The sequence below is a fragment of the Gekko japonicus genome, unplaced genomic scaffold (genome assembly GCF_001447785.1).
Source record: "Gekko japonicus isolate JY-2015 unplaced genomic scaffold, Gekko_japonicus_V1.1 scaffold471, whole genome shotgun sequence".
In the NCBI taxonomy this organism is placed as follows: Eukaryota; Metazoa; Chordata; class Lepidosauria; order Squamata; family Gekkonidae; genus Gekko; species Gekko japonicus.
In genome coordinates this window covers 571,641-599,476 of record NW_015161418.1, presented here as the reverse complement: position 1 = coordinate 599,476, position 27,836 = coordinate 571,641, and the positions used below count along the sequence as shown (strand labels likewise).

Sequence of the window (27,836 nt, the reverse complement as noted above, 5' to 3'; positions counted from 1 at the left end):
TCACCTCCTCCTTATGCCATACTCTGGTCTATCACCACTTCCTAATGGGACTCCCTGGTAAAATTCAAACAGCCATTTAAGAATCACTGGCCTGAGCAATCCAAATCAGTACTTCTCAAGAAAGGGTACTACTGAGGTGCTGCAATCTGCTGCAGTCAGGGATCATACAATTCAGTTTCACTGAATGTCATTCACTGAAGACATTTCAGATAATTCCAACTAGAGACCACTAAACAATCCTCACACAAAAGAGAAGAGATTATCAGATTCACTACACTATGACCTACTACATGTCAATTCTTGTGGATGTTGCAGGGCCTCATGATACTTCCTCTCCTAACGCCCTGGACCATTTTAGAATTGCATACCGACATAGCAGCAACCAATTATTGATTATTAACAACCAATCAAAGCAGGCTACTAAATGTTCAGACCTTGGGAAGTACTTCTTTTTAAATTTTGCCCTGTTTCTAGTCCATCCTAATTAATTTCACCATTCCAGTCACTTGTACCGGACTTTGGAGAATGGTGACTCTCAGGAAGCAAGAGGAAAATAGGGTGATAAGCATCCCTTTCTCCACTGAGGTCCCTTCTCTTTTCTTGGTATGTTTCAACAGTAATCAAATGACCAGGCCCGTTCAGAGCTGGTGAACAGTTTGAGAACACAAAAGACCAGTAACTGTTAAGTCAGCCTGAGCATTCACATGTAGCAAAATAGCAGAGGTACTTGACAGAGCATAAAGGCTCAAAAAGAATTCAAAATAAAGTGTAAGCATCTCCTTTAAAAAAAAACAAACAGATGTCCAATTTCTACTTACCACCAGGGCTTTTGATCTGTTGCTCAAGAGTTTTTCAATATCTCGGGCTGCAACTTCCACCAGCCGTGCTGCATTGTTAGCTTCCACAGTGTATAAACTTGGGTTCCTCAAGTATATCTACACAGGGAAAGAAAATAAGAAGGAATCAAGAGCTGTTAGGAGGCTACATGGGGATGGCCAGGTATGGCCAGAAACCAAAAGCCGTTTCCATCTGAACCTTGCTAGTATACCACACGCGAGTATACCACAGTCTTTCAGGGTAAGGTGGTGTCTCAGCTCATGTTTGGATCACAGGCTTGCCTGTATAATGATTATCTTAAATTGGAAGCAATACAGTCCAAAATTTTAAGATCGTTCTTTGGAGTACCCCAATGTGTACCTAATGCCATGCTCAGGCTAGAGGCAAGGCTGGTAACATTAGAAACATGGGCCTGGCTTCAAGCTATATGTTTCTGGCCTAAGCTAAATCCCATCCCACCCCCCAAATTAATGTCTCTACTTTTTTCAGATAAATTCCATTCAAGGTGTGTGAGAGCTGTTTGAAAAACTGGCAAAATAGTTAAATATTCAGAGATTGCAATGGATCTTTGCTTCACTGGAGAGGAGGCATTTTCTTCTATGTAAAAATCTTTATTTCTAAGGGAAGGGTTCACAGGATGCTCCCTCCCCACAAGTTTCTTTCAGGTCCCTGCTTGTATATTCTAATAGCCAACTTTACCTTGATTTGTGGATCCTTAAATCTGCTGATCAGGACCAATGGACAGAAAGGAGATTTTCCTACAAACATGGGGGAACCATTGGGTTTGCAGAAAAATCAAAATCTGGGAGAACCGGGTTTGATTCCCCACTCCTCCACTTGCACCTGCTGATGTGACCTTGGGTCAGTCACAAGCTCTGGCACAGCTGTCCTTGAAAAAGAGGAGTTTGTGTCAGAGTTCTCTCAGCCCCACCTACCTCACAGGGTGCCTGTTGTGGGGAGGGGAAGGGAAAGGAGTTTGTAAGCCGCCCTGAGACTCCAAGTGAAGGGTGGGGTATAAATCCAATCTCCTCCTCCTCCTCCTCCTCCTCCTCCTTGCCACATGGCAAACCAAATGCTAGGGAATTAGACATTGGCTGTGAGGTTTTTGTGAGCTATTTTCAGATAAAGTCTTGTAACTGCGCCGTGACCTTCCCGCCACAGTTGATACAGTAAGTAAGCTTGAGGCTCCATACACGTCTTCTAGACTGATTATGGATCACTTCGGCCTGCTCAGCCTAGAGGAGGTTGACAAGTTGCTCCTAACTGTACACCCTGCCACTTGCTGCCTTGATCCATGCCTTTCATGGCTAATTAAAGCTGGACACAAGGGGTTTTGAGGTGCCCTATGGGAGACTGTCAACAAGTCCCTCTCGGAGGGGCAGTTCCCTGGGGCACTTAAGGAAGCAGTGGTTCTCCCTCTCTTGAAAATGCCATCCCTGGACCCAGCAGAATTGGCAAACTATCAGCCGGTTTTCAACTTGTCCTACTTGGCCTTCCCAAGTCTTAAGGAGGCCAGGCTGTCGACAACCAGGGCTAGGGCTTTTTCAGTGGTGGCTCCATCCTGGTGGATTGCACTCCCAGAGGAGATCAGGGCCCTGCGGAACTTTTTACAGTTCTGCAGGGCCTGTAAAACAGAGCTCTCCCGCCAGGCTTTTGGAGCCACTGCCACCACTAACAAGTAGGATAGGAAACCCGTTGCCTTTGGAATTTGTAATAACAGCCTGTGCCAGCTGCCTGCAAGATATTTGAGGAAGATCTATGAGCCGGTTATGGGAAAAGAATTGATATGGTAGCCATCGCTGTTTTAATAACCACAATACTAGCACTTATTATGTTATTATTAACTGGTTTTAGCACTGTTTTAAATGTTTTAATGGTTTTATTGTAACCATGTGCCGATTTTATGTAAGCTGCCCTGAGCCGGCTTCAGCTGGGAGGGCAGGGTAGAAATGTGAAATATAAATTAAAAATAAAAATAAATGTGAAACGTCTTTGCCCATGCCAAGCTGGAATTGTAGAAACAATTGAGCATGTCCTCTTATATTGCTGGGTTTACCAGAACATTCGGAATACGTATCTTCCTCCAATTATGTCTAAGTATCCAGTAATTAGGCAGAAGAATACAGACTCGCTTTAACAAAAAAAAATTAGCATACATATTTTTCTATATTTTTGTTCAAAATATCCATGACACGCAACACTAAAGTGTATATGTTTTGTTGATGATCTTGACCTGATCTTGGATCATAAAATGATTGATTGATTGATTGATTGATTGAAAGAAGTGGATGGATTGTAAGACGGAGATATACCATGCTTAAATGTTAAAAGAATACTTTTTGACAGTAATTTGTGCAACAGTGGAATCAGCTGCTTAGGGAGGTGGTGAGCTCCCCCTCACTGGCCGTCTTTAAGCAGCAGCTGGACAAACACTTGTCAGGGATGCTCTAGGCTGATCCTGCACTGAGCAGGGGATTGGACTAGATCAGGGGCGGCCAAACGGTGGCTTGGGAGCTACATGTGGCTCTCTCACACATATTGTGCGGCTCGTGGCAGGGCGGCTGGGGAAGTTAAATATCATTAGCAAAAAATATCATTGGACAAATAAGTATCATTATCAATATCTGTTTTTACCGCTTTTGTTATTATTTTTGGCAGTTTCATTTAATGCTAATAAAAAGCAAATTTGCCCATTTCCCAGTAAAAACATGTAATATTTGTTCATGTCTTGCGGCTCTCAAACATCTGACATTTATTCTATGTGGCTCTTATGTTAAGAGAGTTTGGCCACCCCTGGACTAGATGGTTTGTACGGCCCCTTCCAACTCTGTGATTTTATGATTCTATGCTGTTGGTTTGGAACACCTATGCTCGAGCTCAGGACGGTGCTCCATTATGGTAAAGCTCTTACCACTAAAGCACACCAGCTCACACAGCCTAACCTCCCAACAATGGGGTCACTTTGCACAAAAAGAGTCTTCTCTCTCCAGTTTAGCCCTTGGGCTTTTCGGCCCTCCAGAGAATTCCCATGGGCCAGCTGTTGTGTATTCATAGTAATATGGTATGCATGAACTTTACTGTGAATTGCCTCATAGAAGTACAGTGTTAAGCTTCGTCCTGGGCTAGGATCCTAGTGTTACCAATAGGAGTACTAGCCCAGGAACTGACATCCAATCACCTTGCAGAGCGGGATCGCTTGTGATTGGCCCTTATCTCTCCAACCTCATAGGTTGTTATTTGTACAGAGGGTGTGGCTACATTAGCCGGGAGTGTTTAAATATGGACAAGCCAGTGTATTGATTTCGATGGGTTCTGGCTGGCGATTGTTGTACCGTGTTGGAGAAGTAACTGAGCTGAAGAATAAAAAACGCATTCTTGCTGAAATCACTCTCCGACTCTTTGTTAAGTTCAAGACCTAACACCAGCCATGGGAATTTGCTGTAGCAGATACAAAATGAAGTCTTCTGGCACCTTGAGGACTAGCAGATTTGTTGAAAAAGAAGCTTTCAGAGGCTGCCTCATGAGATACATAAGTTAAACCACATTCAGCAGACATGTACACATACAACACATGGTAGGGAGACTGAACACTGCACTAGAAAGCCATTACATGCAAGAGCTTGTGCCACTTTTATGCCAAACTAAAAAGATGTACAAAATAACACATACTAGCTAGTTCTGATAAGCTATTTAACTCCTGTAGAGCTATGAAAAGTGTCAAATCTATTTAAGCATTAGTTAATACTGTTTTGACCTGTTAAGAAATTCTAATTCAGAAATTTCTCATTAGTACTTCCCTTTGAAGCTCCTTTGTTATACCAACATACTTTCTAGTACACCCATTCTAGTATACCCATTGATTACAGAAAGATTCTTCCCCTTGCTAAATTATCTATCAGAGGGTTTATAAAACCTCTCTCAGGTTTTTCCTGCTATACACTGGGACACACATATTCTTACTATTGAGATGAACAACTAGTGATTTTTTAAAGACCATGTAGGGGTGGTATACAAACACAGCCTTATTACTTGACTAGAAATAATGCCCGTTGCGGAAATAAATACAACGAGATCTAGAAAGAGGCTCTGGGAGAGTGCTCTGGCTTTGGGCAAACAGTGTCAGTTTCCTGTAGCGACCTCAGCAGGGTTTAATGACAGAGTCCACTGTTTTCTCCAGAGGGACTGATCTCTGCTACCTGAAGAGCATTTGTATGTTTGAGTTATCTGTAGCCCTCACCTGGAGAGTGGTAACCATTGTTACCCATTCTCCTCTCCCCTATGAGGTATGATATCCAACTGAAAATTCCAACTGCCTTGTGGGGGGGGGAGTTTGAGGTGTGGTGGAATGGACTGAAGTCCAATCAGCTTCCATATGCAAAAGACCAGGTTGTCGCAGCAGTTGTGGTGTGGGCGGGACCCGGGCTTTGCCTTCTGATTGGTGGCGATATATGCTGAGGAGCAGTGCCACCAGCCATACACTAAGGGAGTGCATTTTAGAATTAGAACTTTGGCACCCACTATTCAATTATATATAATAAGGAGAGATCATATAACACAGGATGATTCACCTGGCTCATGCAAACGTCACTAAAAGCATTTGGAGATGATGAGCGATGGCTTGAGATCCCTGTCTGCCCCATTTGTTCTGCCATGGCTTTATAACTTGATAAGGAATCCTTTAGGGAAGAAAGTTATTACTGTGTTTGTCCAGTAGACCTTTGAAGGAGAATGCCAGTCAGGATGTATGAAAAGAGCAAGTTAATTAGAAATGGGATGAGCGACTAGCCACAAATGCACAAAACCAACCCCTCCATCCAAGTTAATTAAAATAAACAGGAATTGACCTTAAGAGGATGCGCTGGATAATCTATGTCTGTGGGTAGCTTAAGGCTAGATGGCTAAACAGGAGTTTATGTATCCAATAGATGGCCTGAGTTTACACACGTACAATGCCACCATGAAGCACTGCTTAGTGGGTATCACATTGTCTTAAGGGAAGTAAACCAAAGCAGCACAAATACACGCCTGGGCCCAATACTCATCCATTCTGACAGAACACAATGTCGGGTGAGGGGAAGAGATGGCTGAGATTTGGATGATATTACGAAACTCAAAACAGAAGCTCTAAGCTATGAAAGGCAAGTCCAAAGGAAGGCCAAAGGTTTGAAGTTTACAGTGGCCAAAGGTCTGAAGGTTAGAGTGAATCGATGCCATCATTCAGAGTGCTTTTCTAGTTCTGATAAACACAAAAAAGTTGCTTCCATACACAGCAACCATTTATGTATTCCAGAACAGGGCATATCAAAAGAAGATACAATATCAGCCACCAGGGCTGAAATTCCTATGTTAACAACAACCACCCTGCATGAAAATTTGGATTGCCAAATGTCCATCATTCTACATCAGTCTGAAAAGGAAGTCAACTTCAAAGCAGACAGAACCAAGATGCTTGGCTAGTGATGCAATCCCTGGTGCCCCCCCCCCCACACCTTCTGAAAGAACGGCCAACATTTTAGTTTGGTCATTTCAAGAGACATTTCAGGAAATCAATCATTGGGTCCCTTCCCACCTCCATTCTCAGGATTAGTGCAAATATCCTCTATACTCCCCAGCAGGAACAAAATTTGGCTGAACAAGGAAGTGTCAGAGCACATGCTGCATGTTCTTCCTCTCTGAGAACACACATCTGAAAAAGGTAAACATCCCCACTTGGCTGCAGGGACTTTAGAAGTGGATCTTCCCATTTCATAGAACTTAGCATACCCCCTTGCTTTTTCTAAATGTCTGGGCAGCCGCTAAGAATTAGTTCTACCATTTTCTATCAGGCTCCATCCTGAGCCAACACACGGGCAGACCCTGTCTTCAACTCCCAACAGGCCCCTCCCCCTGGAAGACAAGATTGCACCCCTTGACTCTCAAGATGTGATTTTCTGGGGACTCAGCAACCGTAGCCATTTGCAATTTCTAGTTTTGTATATTGAAACACAAAATGTCAAGTAGGATACTATGTTAAAGGCCTCCTTGCTCACTGAAATAGTAGGTGTTCATGGGATAAAGTTAAGTGTTCATGGGATAAACAGGTATTTGGAAGGACATGTATGCAGGTATACTCATCACAATTTATTTATTTGTATTTATTTATTTGTTCAATTGATATTCCGCCCTCCCTGCATGGGCAAGCTCACAGCAGTTTACAGTAAATTAAAATACTATACAATAAAACATAGATGCATTAAACAATGCAATAGTACAAAATTCAGACAAACAGTCAAATTTATGTATAAAGTGCTGTTGCATGTAGATGGCGATAGCGTCTCATAAGGCCATTTTATGATGGTACTATGTGGCCATACCAGTATCATTAGCTGTTCTTATTACTATTAACATAAGGGCCTTAACAATTCAGTTGTTGGCAATTCCAATGCTGTCAATGTGTTAGTGGCGGCTACTAATTGAAAGCCTGGTGGAAGAGCTCTGTTTTACAGGCCCTGCAGAACTGTAGAAGGTCCCACAGGGCCCTGATGTCTTCCGGGAGCTTATTCCACCAATGTGGAGCCAGCACTAAGAAGGCTCTAGCCCTGGTCGATGCCAATCTGGCATCTTTCGGACCAGGAAGAGTAAGACAGTTTTGCAACCCTGACCTCAGTGCTCTCTGGGGAACATGTGGAGAAAGGCGGTCCCTCAGTAGGCAGGCCCCCGACCATATAGGGCTTTAAAGGTCAAAACCAGCACCCTGAAGCGAATCTGGTATGCTATTGGTAGCCAGTGCAATGCCTTCAGCACAGGTCAGATGTGCTCTCATATAGAGAGGCCCATCAACAGCCTGGCTGCCACATTTTGCACCAGCTGCAGCTTCTGGATTTGGGACAAGGACAGCCTCATGTAGAGAGCATTGCAGTCTAGTCTTGAGGTTACCATTGCGGATCACTGTTGCCAAAAAAACAAACTGCCTGATCAGCCGGAGATGGTAAAAGGCTGTCTTGGCAGTGGCTGCTACCTGGGCCTCCATTGTTAAGGCGGCATCCACGAGCACTCCCAAACTCCTGACCCTCGCGGCTGGCACCAATGGTGCCCCGTCAAAGGTCAGTAGTGGGATCCCTACCCCCATTCCACTCCGACTCAGGCACAGGACCTCTGTCTTCATCGGATTCAATTTCAATCGGCTCAGTTTAAGCCAGCCCGCCATGTCCTGAAACACCCAGTCCAGGTCTTCTGGGGTCGAGTCAGACTGACTGCCCAACAACAGATACAGCTGGGTGTCATCTGCATATTGGTGACACCCTAGCCTATGCCTCCGGGCTATCTGGGCAAGGAGGGGGCATGTAGACGTTAAATAACATCGTGGATAGAGCCGATAGAATCGGGGATAGAACCGCCTGGATTGGCCGCAAATCACTTTGGGGCATGCAGACTGTTGCTAAGCTTATAATATGTGAAACAGCCGTAGTAGTTCACACTTTTTTTTTTAAACTGCCCCGAAAGGCAGAATTTTATTGAAATTTTCACATTTTGCACAAACACAAAATAAACATGTAAACATACATACATACACACACACACATATGGGGGTTATTATTCTTTTTAACAAACATTATGATTATGCCTAATTCACCTTAATCTCTATTCAGTAGTTCACACTTTTGAACATCTTCTTGAGCAGAACCCAGAGAATCATACTGAAAGCACACCTTCTCTAATGCTATCTCAGTCTCCAATCAACTTTCTCAAACTCCCAGCTATACCACTAAGATGAGGTCCATGAGAGAAACTCATTTTCCTAGCAGCAAGTTCTCATGTGCAATTCAATCAAAATTCAGCCAACCCCATGATACCTTTGGGGATACATGTATTAAGAATACTAAAATGTTTAGCTCAAAAATGTCTGGCTAGGCATCTGCTATCTCTGACCATTAGCCAAGAAGGTGGAATTCTAGCCGGGCCACTTGGCAACCCTAAATGCTTTATCTCATCTCTCCTCTTCACCACCAATTTACTATATCTTTACAACCTCCAGAACATTTCCCACTTCAAACACAGTGGCCAGACATTAGTAGAAATTTGCTACCCTTCAGCTGGCTACTTTAAGCTGTTCGTCTGAAGAGGCGCTGTCCCTCTGAGCCCAAGCATACAAGTTATGGCCACCTTTTCGTCCTCAGCATTTTGCTAAGAACTTCCAAAAACGATGGCAAAATCCTGCCACTTTTATAAAGCCACTGATGCATTTCACAGCTAAGTGGACTCTCAGGTGGATGTCAACAGACAAGGATGCTTCCAACTCCAGGGAGCGTCCCTCTGCTGTTGTTTCCTAATTGTTCTCTAAATGCTGCTTATTTATTCAGAGTTAATTGCCTGGAATGCTTTGTGCAAATGTAATAAAACCCCACTGACTGTGCAAAGAACCAGAATGATGGCTAGCAACACATCTTCCCCTCTCTACCATCCATACCTTTTAATACATCTCACCAGGGATCATTTCGTAGAAAAAGAGGTGCAGGAGCTCATTAGCATAACTCATTAGCATAACTTATTTGCATATGCCACACCCCTGACATCACCGGAAGTGTGTCAGAAGGCAACACCCACCGCTCAGGCTCCACTGGACAGTTTTGGATCGCTAGCTATTGGGGGGAGGATGTGCAGATCTGTCCTCACAGAGGAGGGAGAGCTTGTACCTGAATAAAACTTGGTCTTAAAAAGGTGCCACTAGACTGTTTTGGACCGGGGAGCGGGGGGGGGGGGGGCTCTGCAACTTACCTGGCTGCTTCTTGCTCTGACTGAGGGCTGCTGAGAGCAGGGGGCGGGGCTTGTTGCATGTGCCCGCCCCCCGGGCTCTTTACTGCCGGAGCTCCGCTCCTGTGCGCTCCTGCAGGAAATGACCCCTGCATCTCACACAAAGAGCCAGTTACCTCAATTGCTCTTAAGATTACCATGGGGAGGTGGAATCTTTGATAATGAAGCAACAGAGAGAATATGAGCAGTGAGCAACACAATGAAGAGCTCCTGTTCTATTGGGTCTCACAGAAAACCTTCATTGCAAGGGACCAATGCATCACCGATCACCACCACCACTTGCAGCCCTGAAAAATGCTGCTTTTCCAGAGATGTGTGATCCTTATTTCTGCACAGTAACCAATCTTCAGAATAGGGTATCAAGCCATTCTTGGCCATAGAATGCTTTGCTCAAATACTGATCTAAATGTAGAAATGCATTCTGCCTAAAAAGTTGGGGATGGAAGACACCCAAAGGACTTCTCCATTATTTTGAAATTTGCCCTTTATATTCTGAAACTGGGACATGGCTCCTGGAACCAATACCTCACTCTCTGGCCTGCTCTTTTAATGCAGTGCCTTGATAAATTCACCAAATCATTGCCTCAGCATTGTCCCCAAAATTACCAAAAGCAGCTCTAGTGTACATCCCCCCTCATATAACGAGAGACCTCTCCCCTGCCCAAAATGTAAAGAACAACAGTGATTTACCAAGGACAATTGCCAGAAAAGCAGGGCTGCCCCAGCAAAATGTGAACCCAGCACACTGACAGATTCCACCACACACACCCCTTGCATTTCAGAAAAACACAGAACAAGGCTGGTAAAGTATGCCTGAGATGCCACAATGACCTTGCCAAATGAGCATCAACTTTTATAACGTGGCATAGCTACTTCCTGTTCTAAATAGACTTGCTGGTTTCAACAACTCTTAGGACTGGACCACTACTCAGCAATAACATTTTTTATTCTTTCTACAAACCATTTTCATTTCTCTCTTGGGGCTTTTCTCGTGACTTATGGATGTGAAAGCAGTTTTCCGAGTGTCCTAATGCTCTACAGACAGAGACGCTAAACATACAGAACTCTGTAGGCAATATTGTACTGCCTGTCTATCTGAAGCTATGTATTTCTGAGAGGAAGCCTGGGGAAGAAAGCTAGTTGGATTCTCTGCATGTAGAGATCTCTCATCACCAATTGCTACAAGCATGGAAATGCACTTTCATTTTGGATTCCAGGGGGCAGGCTGGGATGTACAGCAAACACAGGGGAATCTCACATATCTTCTTTCAGTGCCTTCCATCTAGGGATGCTGAAACACACGCCTGTGTGGCTCCCCCTCGGAAAACTCACTAGAGTCTCTGCCTGGCTAATAGTGAAGCTGGAGATCAGAAGCAAAGATTCTTGTTTCCAATTTTGCTGTGTAGCAACTTTGCAGGGTGTGTGTGTGAATGAATCAAAGACCTACTGATCCCCCAACAATTGAGAGTTTACTTCTGACCAACAGGGCAGGTAGAAATCTGTTCAGCAGTTGTTTGAGGTGTTTGGTGCAAACTAACCATATCCTTGATTGACTCCCACTGTTGAACATGGTATGTTTGGCTGCCAAACAGGTTCACTGCAAAATTCACAGCATCCCCGATTCCATTTTACATCTGAAGGGGAAACTCAAGTATCTCTTCTACTGTGAGTTGCATGAAGCTCTTCCATCTCTTTGCAGGGGAGATAAACCCTCCATTTGCAAGATTAGATGGGAAGTATGGGGGGAAAGGATCACTAAGTCAACCACATATCTGTATGCCCATCCTGGCCACCAAGTGACAACTACAACCACAGAGTCTCATAGTAGGGGTCCTCAGGTCACAGTCCAATGTCAAAGTCCAGGGTTCAATAACACAATGTAAAGTCAGAAGGCTTTCCAGAGTCTTAACCCAGAGTCAAAGAACATGTTCTAAAGATAGGGCCCCAAAGTAGTCCAAAGGTCAGGAAACAAAGTTCCATAAATCAATCTAAAGTAGGGCGGACAACTGGTGAGGCCACCATCAAGGCGAACAGACACCTCAATCCCATGTTGGCTCTAGCATCACTACAGCCTTATATAAGGCATTTCCCTGAAGATGAGGCTGGTCCCAGTCAAGCTCCTCTCCACAAGTTGAGTCAGTTCCTTTATTCATGAGGAGTAGTGGGGGCCAGATCCCACAATGACTTATTGGTTTCCCCTGGCATTCCCTCTGCCTAGTCCAAGACTCAGCCATTGTTCTTGCCCTTCTCTGCTCCTCGGGTCCTTCAGGAGACCATGTGGGTCTGGCAGTGGGCAGGAACCTCCTGGCTTGAGGGCTGTGCTAGCTCAGAAGGTGGTACCAGTGCTAACTCAGGGTCCTCTTGGGGAGGCCCGGAGACACCAGACTCACAGGAAGGGTCTGCCAGTGCAGGGCTTGGGGATGGATTGTCCTCCTTCTCTGATGAGGACTCATCTTCCCACACTAAGCTACAGTGGTTTATAGCAGTGCCACATTTGGAGGCAATGTCTGAAGTGACTTCAGGGGGCCTCCATAAGCTCCTATTAAATGTCAAGGCCTATCCTTATTTGCTTGACATACATTCTCTTATGGTCCAAATCTTAGGAAACATGAGCCACAGCCCTTCAGCAATATTAAGTTTGACATGATTAGACAAGAAAAGATTACATCCCACACAGTTTCCTCTTCATACACACGAAGTCTAAACAAAATGTCAGCTGCTTTCAAATACTCTATTTCCTTTATCATTTAAATTAAAACAGACTCAATAAGAGAAGGAAAAGTGCCCTCTAAGATAAGCTGCGGCTTCACGAAACTCAGTAGACCTATCTTGGAAGGAGCATCGCTAATAATAAAGTGAGTAGATTTCTCTTTCTTCTTGTTCAGCATTACAATGACTCTATGTAAAGGCAGATAGCTGTCTATTCTCATTTACCAGAGAATGTAGGCTGAAAGACAGCAGATTGCATGAGGCCACATAATAGCAGGGTTCAGATGTATTATGAAACCATGAATTATAAACCAAGGATCATTTTTATGCCCAAACCATCCTACTAGGGTCTGTGGGTTGGTTTTAAACCATGATTTCAAACTAGGATTCATAGCTGGCTTGTGAAATATGGTTTGTACAAGCCACTGGTTATAGTTACTGATAAATAATGAAACCATGGAGATTTGATTGGGCTGTACTTTGTGACTGCTTGGCCACAGAGACAGTACAGAAAAAGTCAAAAGGTCAAGTGGAACTTGAACTCTCACCTCCCCTAGCCAACTTGCTGTGTATTGGTTGTCACACTGGGAATACATGTCCCAACAGAAGTTACTTCATTAGTGTAGCAATTAGGATTTAAGCTTAATGGCTAGCAAAACACTACAGTGCAGGTTGTGGTCTGTACTACTTCAGACCACAGGCTGGGATCACATGATTCCTTTTTGTTGTTCAGTCGCACAGTCGAGTCCGACTCTTCGCGACCCCATGGACCAGATCCCACCAGGCCTTCCTGTCTTCCGCCGTCCTCTGAGGTTTGCTCAATTTCATGTTCGTTGCATATATGACACTGTCTAACCATCTCATCCTTTGCCATCCCCGTCTTCTTTGACCTTCAATCTTTCCCAGCATCAGGGTCTTCTCCAGTGAGTGCTCCCTTCTCATCTGGTGGCCAAAGTATTTGAGCTTCGGTTTCATTATCTGGCCTTCCAGGGAACAGTCAGGGTTGATTTCTTTTAGGATTGACTGATTTGATCTTCTTGCAGTCCAAGGGACTCTCAAGAGTCTTCTCCAGCACCATAGTTCAAAAGAATCTATTCTTCGGTGCTCGGCCCTCCTTATAGTCCAACTCTCACAGCCATACATGACTACCGGGAATACCATTGCTTTGACCATGCTGACTTCTGTTGGCAGGGAGATGTCTCTACTTTTTATCATGCTGTTTAGGTTTGCCATCGCTTTCCTCCCAAGGAGCAGGCGTCTTTTAATTTCATGACTGCTGTCACAGTCTGCGGTGATCTGGGCTTCCAGGAACGTGAAGTCTGTCACTACTTCCACAACTTCCCCTTCTATTTGCCAAGGAGTGATGGGGCCAGATGCCATGATCTTAGTTTTTTTGATGTTGAGCTTCAAGCCCACTTTTGCGCTCTCCTCTTTTACTCTGAGCAAGAGGCTCTTTAGGTCCTCTTCACTTTCTGCCATTAGAGTGGTATCGTCTGCATATCTGAGGTTGTTGATCTTTTCCCCAGCAATCTTAATTCCCGCTTGTGATTCATCCAGGCCAGCATTTCGCATGATGTACTCTGCATATATATTAAATAAGCAAGGTGACAATATACATCCTTGTCGTACTCCTTTTCCTATGTGAAACCATTCAGTTGTTCCATATCCGGTTCTAACTGTTGCTTCTTGACCCTTATACAGGTTTCTCAAGAGACATGTGAGGTGGTCTGGTACTCCCATCTCTTTAAGGACCTGCCATAGTTTGTTGTGATCCACACAGTCAAACACACATGATTCCTACCTATATAAAAAATTCCTGGCACTTAGAAAAGCCAGCCTATTGGGTGTCAGGTCCCCACGACTACAACGGAGTACACTCTTACAAGAAGGTTATACTTTTATTGAAACCATGAAGCACATGTACAGGAGCACTGTTAGGAATAACGTGAATCGAAGGGGCATGAAAGGTTAAAGCAAATTCATAATCACAGCAGCCAATAATCAGGATTCCCACGCGCGCGGCCAAGCCGTTCTGCACACGCCTAAACTGTGAGACGCAACGGTTCCTTAAAAGTAAACAAGAATACCATTCCCACGGCTTCCCCTGATTAAAGACAAAGCGAAGCTCCTCGGCTCTCCACCTGCGGCCTTGAGTAGATAGTGTTACAGCAAAGCAGGACTTGTGTACCCAGAAAGGAATGTAGAGCTGAGGGGGGAAAGGCGCATGAAAGGCAGGGGGGGGGGAAGCCAGGGGTGACCATATACACCTCAGACCCCTAGAAACCTATTGGCAGTTTGCTGACATTAGGGGGGGGAGGTAGAATGTTTTTCCCAGAAATGCGGTTTTAATGTGTACTGTATTTACATGACTGCACCATCAGGTGGATCCATGGGTGGTGGGAGAACCATACTCAAAGACTGTTTATCAATAGCACCTTGCCAGTCTAGACAGAGGTCCTCACATAGGGTGAAGGAGGGTACGCTTTCAACATTTTTATTAATGAGTTGTATGGAAAGGTGGAAGAAATTCTTATCAAGTGTGCTGATAACACAAAACAGAGAGGGACAGCAAAACCGTTGGGTATTACAAGTTGAAAACACTCAGTATATCTGGGGTTAAATGTTTGTTTATGTTACTCACAGGAAGTCACATGTTTCTCATGTAACCAATGTTCTTTAGCTGTAGAAAGCCCGGGAATTTTCTCCCTGATCTAGGAATTTGATTGGGACTAAAGTGTCAAGGTGTATTACCATTTTATGGCTTCTCTTCCCGTCTTTGTTTGGTGTTCTGAAGAACAAGAAGAGTGGCCATAATCTCTCTCTTCTAGTTTTGTCTTTCTAGAGTAAGGATGTAGCAGATTTTGCTCTGTTGTTATTTTTATCCCAGTTACCCTTCCCATGCTAGAATTTAGTAAAAACTTTATATTTTAATCACACATGGACTCTCAGTCTGAATTATTTTACTCTGACTCTGCTGGACTATCTTATCTCTGCTAAATACCATTTTTTTCAATATCTCACTATCACCTAACAAAGGTTATGGGTGCCCAGATCGCTTCAGCTGCGCCAGATAGCTAAGCAGAGTGCAACAGCCAGACTTGGAGTCAAGAAAAATCATGTGTGCTGGAGTTTTCTAAAACAGAATTTCTTATCTTAACTCACATTGGATTTATGAGATTCAGACAACATCCTGTTTTCTTCATGAACTTGTGGGACCAGACTAAATGACTGTGTTTCCAAGTCGGAGCAGCCTGTAGTGTTTGATCTGAGTTCGTCTTCTTCCGTGCCGAGTGAAAGAAAGAAGGAAAGGGGGTGAGACCGATCCTGTCGTTCCAACTGAAAAGCTTAATCCCGCACTCACAAAAGATCAACCGTTGTCCTCACCACTCTCAGGTTCCAGTAACATATAAAAGGAGAAATCATTATGTCTGCAGCTAAGAATCTTGCTTTTTTCAATATCCCCACCTTAGACTCAACTAATTTCTCTTGGTGGAAGAGATCAGTAAAGAATGCCCTTCAAGCTTATGGGGCTCTTTCTGTGCTCACCAACGATCCTCCTGAAGCAGGGGCCACTCTTGAAAAGTACAGAGGGCATGATGGATTTGGGATGTCTTTAATTATGGGCACTATTAATGCTACAGATAATCAGGAACTTTTAGAGTGCACGTCCACGAAAGAAATGATGTTGAAGCTTGAGCAAACTTATGCCTCGAAAAATGATGCTAATTACTTGTTCCTTTATCAAAGATTAATAAATGCAAAAATGAGAAGTGGTGAATCACTACTTAAACATTTGAATTATGTCATGGATGCTTCTAATGCAATGAAAGGTATGGAATGTGCACCAGGGGAAAAAGCTGTTGTTGCTGTGATTCTTGGTTCTTTGACCACAGAATATTCGCATGAAGTGGCTGTTTTAAAGGGAACAAAAGACTTAAAACTGGAATATCTGTTAACATATCTAAAAGATGAAGGACATAGACGTGAAATAGTGCAAATGATTTGTCTGTACTTAGCATAAAGACTGATTATAAAAAGGAAGATGCCAAAAGAGTTATAAAATGCCACAACTGTGGGAAATTTGGGCATATGGCAAGACAGTGTAGATCAAAGACTTTACCAGAACAAAGAGATTGCGCCAAATCTTACCGCTCCGAAACCAGACCCCCTAAGGGGCGTGGCCAAGGAAAGCCAAGCGGTCACTTTGAGAAACGAGGTGTGTTTGTTATCAGAGACAAACAGCAAAGAGCTGATGTTGTAAAGCAGAACAGTATAACAAAGGTAAATAGGACCCAGCAATTTAAGTCAAACAAGCAAAAAACACATTGCTGAACAAGTTCACAGTATAATGAATTAACAATGAAGATACTGCTTTAATTGTTGTTTTGTTTCAACAGCTGAATACATCAAGAGACCGAAGTCTCAGCACAAGCAGGCTCGCTCGGGGGTCGCATAACTAGTTAGCATGCCAGAGTCTCGTTCGTTATAATCCCGCCAGGTCAGACTAATACTGATTTAGATGAAATGGAAAATGATGGGCTGGTATGTCAAACCAGATCAGCTGAACGCAACCATAAAGACTGTTTATTCACGTGGCATGTAAAATTTGTGCATAGAAATTTGAAAAGTGTGGAAAAGTTATTGAAGGAATGCAGTATTGAAGCAGAAGGATGTGATGTCATGAGAAATGGCTGTGATATTTGCACACAGCTCCCTCTTATAAAAATAGAGCTCATGACCCCAATACTAAGTTTCTAGAGTGCGTGTACTCTGATTTGGTTGGTCCAATAAAGGAATTTGAGAAATGAACCAATTTTCCAATGGTCTCATGTTCAGTCTCAAATATGGGACCACTGATGTTGTCAAGGCCATTAGCCCCAAAAACGTTTGTTGTAGAGTCTTTGGAATCAATGTGTAGAAAACCAAACTATGAGGGATTGAATAGCACATACCTTTTGTGCAGGTGCACTGAATCTAGGAGAGCCCCAATGAACTGTCTTGATCAATTAAAATTGGGCAAAGCTCCTGGCCCAGATGTGATAATCCCTGAGGTATTGAAGCTGACCCAGAGTGGTGGGCCTCTCCGCTAGCTGCTCTTTTCACCATGGTAAATAAGACTGGTCAGATGCCAGCAGCTTGGACCAACCCAATAATTGTTCCCATCTACAAAAAGGGTTGTCACCTTAATCCCTCAAATTTTAGACCAATTAGTCTTTTATCTGTCATCGGGAAACTTTATGCTAAATTTTTGCAAATTAAGCTCGGCACTTGGATGGTATTTAGTAAAATCTTAGGACCAGAACAGGTGGGTTTCTGCCAGGGGAAGTCAGCTCTGGACCATTGTTTAGTCCTCACCCACTTGATCAATTCACCCATTTGATCAATAAGTACGTAAGAAGGAAAAGGTCTAAACTGTATATTGCCTTTTTGGATCTCAAAGGGGCCTTTGATTCTATTTCAAGGGAACTTCTCTGGGTAAAGCTTGAGGGGATGTCTTTGGATAGGAGGTTATTATTTCTTATTAAAAGACTTCACACCTCCACATTCTGTCAGGTCAGGTGTTCCTCGTTTGGGAGACTTTCCCCTAAGATCAGTATTAGGAAAGGGGTAAAGCAGGGGTGCATTTTAGCCCCCCATCTGGTTAACCTTTTTCTAAATGACCTTGCCCCTTTTTTGCCATCAGTAGACGGTCATAGTCCTAGACTTGGTTCACCCCTCTCGGTATGTTGGTACTATTAGCAACGGCTGTGTCAATCAAGATGAGAATAATTCCTTAGATCAACTTGTTGAGGTGGACTGACTCTCGGATAGTACTCCACCCACAACAGTTAAATTTCTCTCCTGGAATATAGCAGGGGGGAGCAAAAAGGCTAAAGATAATGATTTCATAGATTATCTTAGATCCTTTGATATTGTTCTCCTACAGGAGACTTGGGCCCTAACTCCTTTACTCCTTGAAGGATTTAAATCCTATTCCATTCCAGCATCCAGGGCCAGTAGTGGAGGTTGAGTCCACTCTACCTTTCTGCGAAAGGTCATGGGGGTACCTATGTGTGTTCCATATGCTGCTTTGTGTTTGGAGTGTGGTCAGAACTTGCTGGCTACTAAAGCATGGATCCACACGATTAAATTTTGGTTACGACTCCATTTTAACTCTGACCCCTTCAGTTATATGTACCAACTACTTTCGGAATCTGATAATTCCAGATGGCTATCTTACATCGAAGCCAAAATAAGTTCCCTGAATTTGTCCCTAGAATCCTTATATATGCTTTCTGAGTCTGAGGCCTTTTTAAAAATAAAATCTAGTTTATTGGGATCAGAGCTACAAACTCTTTATAGCTTGGCTAACAGAACCTGTTCTCCCTTACATCTGGGGATTATTCCTAATGCAAATCTTCCAGCAGTATACCTCTATCAACTCATAGCTCCAAATTTGCGTAGAGCCATATCCTTGGCTAGATTTAATGTTCTTCCTTCAGCTATTTTATCTGGCAGATTCCAAGGGATTCCCTATCCTAGCAGGTGCTGTCCTTGTAGGAAGGATTGTGTTGAAACTGTTGCCCATGTTCTCTTCCAGTGCCCTCTCTATTTGGTGTCCCGTCGGGATCTTCTATATCCCATATTAGGCCATTTTTTAGAGTCCCCTGATGATTTTAAACTTCTTTTCTTGCTCGATAACACAGACACAGAAATAACTGAAATAACAGCAAAGTTTCTCTGCAGTGCCATGGCCCTACGGCCTGATAAATGATATGATGAATTAGGTTTTTCTTTATGATGATACTCTGTGATGTTACTCGGCAATTTTAATTTGACTCTGTGTGTACTTAGATTACTGTATTTTTATTTATATGCCAATAAAAGGCTTTGGATTGGATTGAGATGACTAAAAACAAGACTTCTCCCAATTAACCAGAAAACCTAAGGACTAGAGTGTCAAGGGCTAAATGAATATGGTTGAGCATGTCTGCAAAAAAAACCAGTCATCTAAGTAGGAGTAAATCATGCATCCCTTAAGCCTGAGGTAGACCACCACTCCTGAGACATGTTTTGTAAATACCCTTGGTAACGTAGCTAATCTTTTTTTTGGTAACATTTATGTATTGGTTTTTACAAATACATCACTGTTGATGCGAGTCTATGGATCTACATCACAGTTTATCCATTTATATACTCTCGACCATCTTTTCCAAAAACATTTCCTCATCCTTGCCTTGTATTAACAAACTCAGTTTATCCATTTCAGCTAAATTCAGTATTCTATAAGTTAATTCTTCCCTACTGGGAGTCTTTTGTGATTTCCAATATTTTGCTAGTAAAATTCTAGCAGATATTAATATCAGTATTATTAAGTACCTATCATGAAACTTTATGTCTTCTGAAATTATATTAAGTAATAGGATTCTGAGTCTAATCTTAAATTTACATTGACAATTTCTAAGATCATTTTCTGAACCTTTCGCCAGAATGTTTGTATTTTGACCACCACCACATATGGAAGAACGTACCCACATTAACTTTACATTTCCAACATTTATTTGCATTGTTTTTTAACATCTTCCTATTTTTTCTGGGGCCAATACCATCTGTAAAACATCTTAAGTATATTTTCTTTATAACATACTGCCCTCATAAGTTTAAATGTTTTCCAAGTTTTAGCCCCACATATCTATTTCTATGTTATGGCCTATATCCCTCATCCAAGAAATCATAGAGAGTTTGACTATTTCGTCTAACATATAGTCCTCTAATAAAAAATTATATAGTTTCTGAATCAGTTTTTCATTTGAAGGGAGCCAAATCTGTGTGCAGTTCTGGGCACCACACCTTAAAAAGGATATTATAGCTTTGGAAAAAGTGCAGAAAAGGGCAACTCGAATGATAAAAGGGTTGGAACACTTTCCCTATGAGGAAAGGTTAAAGCGCTTAGGGCTCTTTAGCTTGGAGAAAAGACGACTGAGGGGTGACATGATCGAGGTTTATAAGATTATGCATGGGAAAGAGCAGGTAAAGAAAGAGGTACTTTTCTCCCTTTCTCACAATACAAGAACTCGTGGGCACTCCATGAAACTGCAGAGCGGTCGGGTTAGAACGGATAAAAGGAAGTACTTCTTCACCCAAAGAGTGATTAACACTTGGAATTCACTGCCACAGGAAGTGGTGGGTGCTACAAGCATGGACGGCTTCAAAAGGGAATTAGATAAGCATATGGAGCAGAGGTCCATCAGTGGCTATTAGCCACAAGGTATAGCTAGGGGCTCTGGGGCAAGTGATGCTCTGTCTTCTTGGTGCTTGGGGGGGGTCAACAGTGGGAGGGCTTCTAATGTCCTGGCCCCACTGCTGGACCTCCTGATGGCACTGGTATTTCTGGCCACTGTGTGACACAGAGTGTTGGACTGGATGGGCCTTTGGCCTGATCCAACATTGGCGTCTCTTATGTTCTTATGTTCTTAAATCTTATCCAGTTCATTTCTGTTGTTTTCAAAACCCTGTATTGCGTCTTTACTGTATCTTGATTTTAGTTGTAAATTTTGCCACCAAGATAGTTGGATATTATGTTGCAGCATAAGATTCTCCTCTGTCTTTTATTTGTTATTTTTATCTAATACTACTTCATAACTTTCCATGTTGTTATTTGTAAGTAGAGAGGGTTTAATAAACGCCTCTAATGGGGAAACCCATTTTGGAATTTTTGTGTAGTATCTCTCTTTTATACTGTTCCAAATTTTAAATAGTGCTCCCCTTATTATATGAGAATGAAAATTAGAGTGGATTTTCTCCTTCCCATACCAAACATATGGGAAATTCTAATTTCAAACTTCTGATGTTTTCAAGATTTATCCAATCTTTGATCCAGCACAATGGTGCAGTTTGATAATATAGTTTCCAGTTTATGACACCAAATCCTCTGGGGTTTTTTTCCTGTAGCAACTTCCATTTTATTCTAGCTTTTTTCGAGTTCCAAATAAATTGTCTGGTTGTCTAAATCTAGGAAAAATTGGGGTTTCTTCAAGATTGGGATATTTTGGGCTAGAAATAGAAATCTTGGCAGAATGTTCATTTTTACTGTGGCTATTTTTCCCATAAGACTAAGTTGTAGATTTTTCTATTTGTTTAGATCCTTTTTAATTTCCAGTAATAGTTTATCATAATTGTCTTGTATTAAGTTGCTATTTCTATTTGATAGAATAACTCCAAATTATCTTACTTTTTTGGCTATCTCCATGGAAGAAAGTTTTTGAATTTCATCTCTTATGACTGAGCAACAATTTTAGTTAATAATTTAGTCTTCTTCATATTAATTTTAAGACCAGCAACTAAACCATATTCTTGAATTAAGTCGAGTACGTGGGTTATGGAGTTTTTGGGGTTCTCCATTATAAATGCAAGATCATCTGCAAATGCTAACAGTTTGAACTCTTCTCCTTTCGATTTAAGACCTTGTATCCCTTCACTCTCTCTTACCACTTCATTCAGGGTTTCCAGTGCAAATATAAATAATACTGGTGAAAGAGGGCGTCCCTGTCTCGTACCCTTCTGAATCTCTATATTTTGGGTTAAGTCTCCATTTATAATAACTTGTGCATGTTGTTCTTTATAAATAGCTCTAACCATAGACTGAAAGTTTACTCCACAATCCCAAATAGCCAATTTTTGAAGGAGAAATCCCCAGAATAAATTACCAAAGGCTTTTTTGGCATCTAAAAACATTAATGCAAGTTGTTTTTCTGGATGCACCTCATAATATTCTATAACATTAATAATAGTCCTAATATTATTTTTCATACGTCTTTTTGGAAGGAAGCCTGTCTAGTCCTAGTGGATAGTTTGGACCAACATTTTTTAAAATCTGGCTCCTAAGATACTTGTGAATATTTTGTAGACCACATTTAATAAATAATAAATAAATAGGCCTGCAATTTTGAATTTGATTTCCCCCTGTATTCGATTTAGATATTGTGATAATTGCTCGATTCCATGAGTCTGGAAGTTTGCCCGATTTACTTACTTCATGCAATACTTCTTTTAACGGAAGAATTATCTGATCTTCAAACGTCTGATAGATTTCTATCGGAAGACCATCTGGTCCAGGAGTTTTCTTCTTCTTTTGCTTCTTAATTGCTTCTACAATTTCAGAAATAGTAATGGGATCGTTTAGGATTTGTTTCTGACTTTCATTAGATTTATGTTTATTTCTCTTTAGAAGGTACTTTTTAATTTGACTCAGATCTTCCTTCTTTTGTTGGTATAAATTTTTCTAAAAATCTTCGACAATGTTTTTCAAATCTTGAAGTTTATATTTTTCCTTTTTTCCCTGTTTTTAGAGCTATTAATTGTCTTTTTCTCTCTTTCTTTTCTAATCCAGTAAGCTAGCCATCACGTAGGTTTATTGGCTATTTCATGAGTCAAGATTAAGTTCATCTTGTGTGGTAGTAGCTTCACTTTGGTTGTTATTTCTCCATTATTAGGATTTAGTTTAATTTTATCTTCTTCCAGTTTTATCTATTTAGTTAATTGTTCATATACTTTCTTCTTTTGTTTCTTTTTCCACGCATCTTGGTTAATAAACCATCCTCTAATATATGCCTTAAATGTATCCCATACTGTACGTATTGATATATCCGGTTGTATATTTCTTTTTTAAAATTCTTGTATTTCTATTTTAGTTTTCTTATTTTTGATCTCTAAGTAAGCCTGTATTCATTTTTCATCTAGTTTTCTTTTGTAAATCTTTAAATGTAAGCAATAAAGGGTTGTGGTCCGCGAATGTATTAGGCAGTATCTTAGCTTCTATTAAGTATGTTAGCATACTTAGTGACGTCCAAGCCATGTCTATTGACCAGGAATTGTGTCTTGCAGAGTAGAATGTATAGTCTTTCTTACTTGTATTCCTGGTTCTCCAAGCATCTATCAGGCTATATTCTTCTGCAATTTGCAAGAAGGTTTTTGTTAAGGCCATTTCAGATCTTCTAATATTGTTTGGCTTTTTACTGTCCATTTCCCTGTCAAAAATAGCATTATAATCACCTGATACATACTTTGTTGCAATCTTTCATTGATAACACTTTTTTTACTTCTTTCAGGAAGTTATCTTGATTTTGATTTGGCGCATATATATTTATAATTAGAGATTCTACTCCTTGTCTAGTTATGACAATGGCCACCATTCTTCCATCCTTTGAAGTGTAGATTAGTTCTGGATGTAAATAATCCTTAGCATATATTACCACCCCTCTTTTCTTTTTTTCGTCTGATTATGTATGCCTGTAGTTTTAGAATTTAAAGATAAATTCTTCTTTTGGGGGAGCTATTCAACCCGTTTACATTAATCTAAAGGATCTGAATTTTTTTAATTTGCCCCATTTTTGTTTTTGTTATTTCTAGCCTTATTCCTCGTTAAGATCTGAGATGGGATGTTTGATCTTCTCTTACCCTTTTTTAAGTTGGCTTTTTTGTCTTTCTCGACTTCTTGAGCTGAGTTGTCTTCTTCAAGATCTGTTTCTTCCTCTCTTCTTCTTCCTGAAAAACCTTTGGTCACCCTAGTCAACGACCTCCTCCAAGAGATGGACAGAGAGAGTGAGACTCTGTTGTTTCTCCTGAACATCTCGGCAGCTTTCAATACCATTGACTGTGGTATCCTTCTGGACTGACTTTATGTGCCAGGATTGGGAGGTACTGTTTTGTGGTAGGTAGTTCAGGTCCTACTTGGAGGGCAGGTTTCAGAAGGCGGTGCTGGCAAACTGCTGCTCAGCCCCTCTGCCTCTGGGCTGTGGGGTCCCACAAGGTTCCATCTTCTCTGGATTTTTGTACAGAAAGTATTAGCTGTGGGTGTGTCTTTATTTTGCTTTTTAGAGTTTCCTTCACCTGCTGATGGAAGAGATGGGATTGGGGGAAACAAAATGGAGTGAGAGGTGGTGCCACAATTCATAGTGTGTGGGGATCTCTCCTATGCTCTTCAGCAACTACATGAAACCCTGGGTGAGACCATCCAGAGATTTGGGCTGGGCTAGCACTAATATGCAAATGACACTCAGTTCTATCTCATGCTTCCTCCTGTTCCCAGGGAGGCTGTACAAACCCTGGTGTCTGGAGGCAGTTTTGTAGTGGATGTGGGTTAATAAATTGCACTCCCCTTGAAGGAACAGGTCTGTGGTCTGGGGATGCTCTTGGGCCCAGGCCTCCTGCAGCTTTTCCCACCTTCAACTGGTAAGCCAGCTGTGGCCTTCCCTAGGCAGAAGAGATGTGGCCACTGCCAATGCATACCCTGGTTACATCTCGATTAGATTATTGCAATGCACTACGTGTTGTTGCCCTTGAAAAGTGTTCAGCGACGTCCGTTGGTGCAGTATGCTGCTACCAGGATGTTGACTGGAATGGGTGGGATGGACAATATCACTTCAATACTGGCCGATCTACACTGGCTCCCTATCTGTTTCCAGGCACAATTCACAGTGCTGGTGTTGACTTTTAAAGCCATATAAAGTTTGGGACCAACGTACTTGAAAGACCACCAGCTCCTTTATGAACCTACCTCACTGCTATGGTCAGCTTCTGAGGCTCTGTTTCAGATGTCCCAACCTTCTGTGATTCTGTGGGTGGCAACCTGTGAGAGGGCTTTCTCAGTCAGGGCACCAAACTCTGGAACTCTCTCCCCAGGGGGACTTGTCTGTCCCCTTTTGTTGCATCTTCTGCAAGCAAAAGACTTCATTTTGTTTGGTGTTCCTCCATGGTCTTCATTTCAGTTCAGGTCTTCATTTGTGTTCTAGGTCTGGTTTTAATGACATGTTTTCTGTTGATTTTAATTGGTTTTAAGATATGACTTTATTGTGCATGTTTTGTTAGCCACCTCAGTGGCCCTTATATGGGCAGAAAGACAGGATATAAATTTTGTAAAATAAATAAAAATAAGTTATCAGTAACAAGGGAACAGAATATTGAGAGTCCCTGACTAATTCCTCCCAGGACACTGGTAAATACCATGTATTAGAAAGTCCTTAGAACAAGGACCTGTTTTATTTGCTTGCAAACACTCTTAAGTCCCACCATCTGCACTGGAATTTCCCAGACAAATACAGTTCCCAGAACACATTCTGCTACTTTTAACCCAACATGAATAGTACTTCCCATATATTTATAAAGTGTGTTAACACGTGCTCAAGTGTTGCATATGTAGAATCTCAGGAATAGTATCTACTAAGGTATCACTTTATACAGCCCAAAGTGATAAAGCCCAAAATCGCATTTGATTTTTTAGCTACCGCATCACACTGCTGACTCATGTCTAGTATATGGTCTACTACGACCCCTAGATCCTTTTCACATGTGCTACTACCAAGACGATTCCCCCCCAATCCTATAATTATGCATTTGATTTTTCTTACCTAAATTGACAACTTTACATTTATCTCTGTTGAAATTCATTGTGTTCGTTTTAGCCCAGTTTTACAGACTGTCAAGATCACCTTGAATCTTGATTCTGTCTTCTACTGCATTTGTTACCCCTCCCAATTAAGTATCATCCGTAAATTTAATGAGCATCCCCTCTATACCTTCATCTAAGTCGTTCATAGAGATGCTGAACAACATAGGCCCAGGACAAATCCCTGAGGCACTCACTCCACTGGTCACTCCTCTCCAAGAGGACAAGGTACCATAAACAAGCACTCTTCGGGTGTGACCTGTTAACCAGTTACAAATCCACCTAACAGTAGTAGGAAGCAAGCCACAGTTTACTAGCTTTCAACAAGTGTATCACGTGGAACCTTACTATAATCAAAATAAATTTTGTTCCCCTAATCCAACAAAGTAGGAACTCTCTCAAAAAAGGAAATAAGGTTAGTCTGACATGACTTATTCTTAAGGAACCCATGCTGGCTCTTAGTAATCACAGCCATCTTTTCTAAATGGTCAAGGACTGACTATTTGATAAAATGTTCTAAAACTTTACCCAGTATGGTTAAGCTGACAGGTTGGTAGTTACCTGGATCCTCCTTTTTTTCCTTCTTGAAGATGGGTACAACCTTTGGCCACCTCTAATCTTCTGGTACCTCATCTTTTTTCTCCAAGAATTCTCCAAAATTACACCAGCAAGTTCCTTTATTATCCTCAGATGCAATTCTTCTGGCCCAGAGGACTTGGTTTCATTTAAAGATGCTAGGTGTTTAAATACTGCCCCATGCCTATTCTAGGCTGCAACTCCCTTCTTTCATCATGTGCTCTTTCTTTTGCCATGTTCAGCACTGTTTCCCTTGCAAGAGAACACGAAGGCAAAGTAGGAATTGAGCAGTTCTGCCCTCTCTTCATCACCTATTAAAATTCCACTTTCCTTTCCTCGCAGTGGGCGTACCACTTCCTTGTTCTTTTCCTTGCTCTGAACAAAACCAAATAACCCTTTTCTCTCACTAGCCTAAGCTCATACTGTGCTTGCATTGTTACAGAACAATTTTAAACAGATCTACTCAGAATTCTACTCAATTCTATTCAATGGGACTTGCTCCTAGGGAAGTATTCTTAGAACGGCACTGTTACTAAATTTGTGACTGAAGGGAGCATTTTAAAATTTGAATTAATGGACTTTTAAGATGTCTTCCTGCACTGTATCTATTGTGTTATGCCTAGATTTTCAACCGGCAGCTGCTATACATGGGGATCATGTTTTAGGTCACTATCAGAGCAATCCTGAGCTGTGCCTGCATTGCAGCAGCCAGCCACCTTGCAACCTTGGCGCCACTAGTCGGCTCCCGAAGGGCCAAGTTATGCTGCAGCAGAGTGGGGGAAAGTGTAGCTGGCTGCTCGTGAGGTTGTGTCCACGGTGATGCCACCGCAGAGTGGCCTTGCAGCATACTGTCAAGGTGGGGGTAGCACGAGGAGACCTCTTCTCCCCTCTATGCTCACAACAACCCCATGAGGTTGGTCAGGCTGAGAGTGTGCATCTGGCATCTGGCCCAAGGCCACCCACCTAGCTTCCATGTAACAAGCGGGGAATGCAATCTGGGACTCCCCAGTCCAGCCTCATGCTATAGCCAGCGTGATGAGGTGGCTCGTTCACCCAGACCACCCTCTGGCCCCTCCACCCTTCCAGAGCCAGCCCGAGGTTGTCCTGCGCTCTAGGCGAGCGCAGATGCCAACGTCCCGGCGGGGCCTGGAGACACGCTCTGGGCGTCCCTGGCGGGCAGTGTGTGTGTGGGGGGGGTCTGGGTCTGCGCCCCCCCTCCTCCCAGCCGCCGCTGCCGCCTTTCTCATCCTCTCCTGCCCGGCTGCAGAGCGGGGGGAGAGGAGGGCCCTTCTCTGGCCGAGCTGTCGCCGCCATCTTTCTCGCAGCTGGGAGGAGCTCTGCGGCCGAATGGGAAGCGAGCCCGCAGCAGGAGGCAGCTGGGGCCGGAGAGCCTTCGCGCCGCCGCCAGTCCCGTGCTCCAGGTAGGGCCGGTTCGCTCCGGCTGTGGCCGCGTCTGGGGGAGGCTAATCTTGAGAGCCCCCCCCCGCCACCAGCGGGGCGG

At 42.6% G+C, this 27,836-nt stretch overlaps 1 protein-coding gene across 1 annotated transcript in view; it reads right to left on the bottom strand.

Moving 5' to 3' along the window:
• CACNA2D1 (calcium channel, voltage-dependent, alpha 2/delta subunit 1) overlaps window positions 1–27,836 on the bottom strand; it is a gene marked incomplete at its 3' end in the record, with an annotated part of 640,713 nt that overhangs the window by 495,141 nt on the left and 117,736 nt on the right. Inside the window, exon 3 of the mRNA XM_015428057.1 lies at window positions 819–935. Within this exon, the coding sequence (XP_015283543.1) occupies window positions 819–935 (117 nt within the window). The remainder of the gene's footprint in view (window positions 1–818; window positions 936–27,836) is intronic.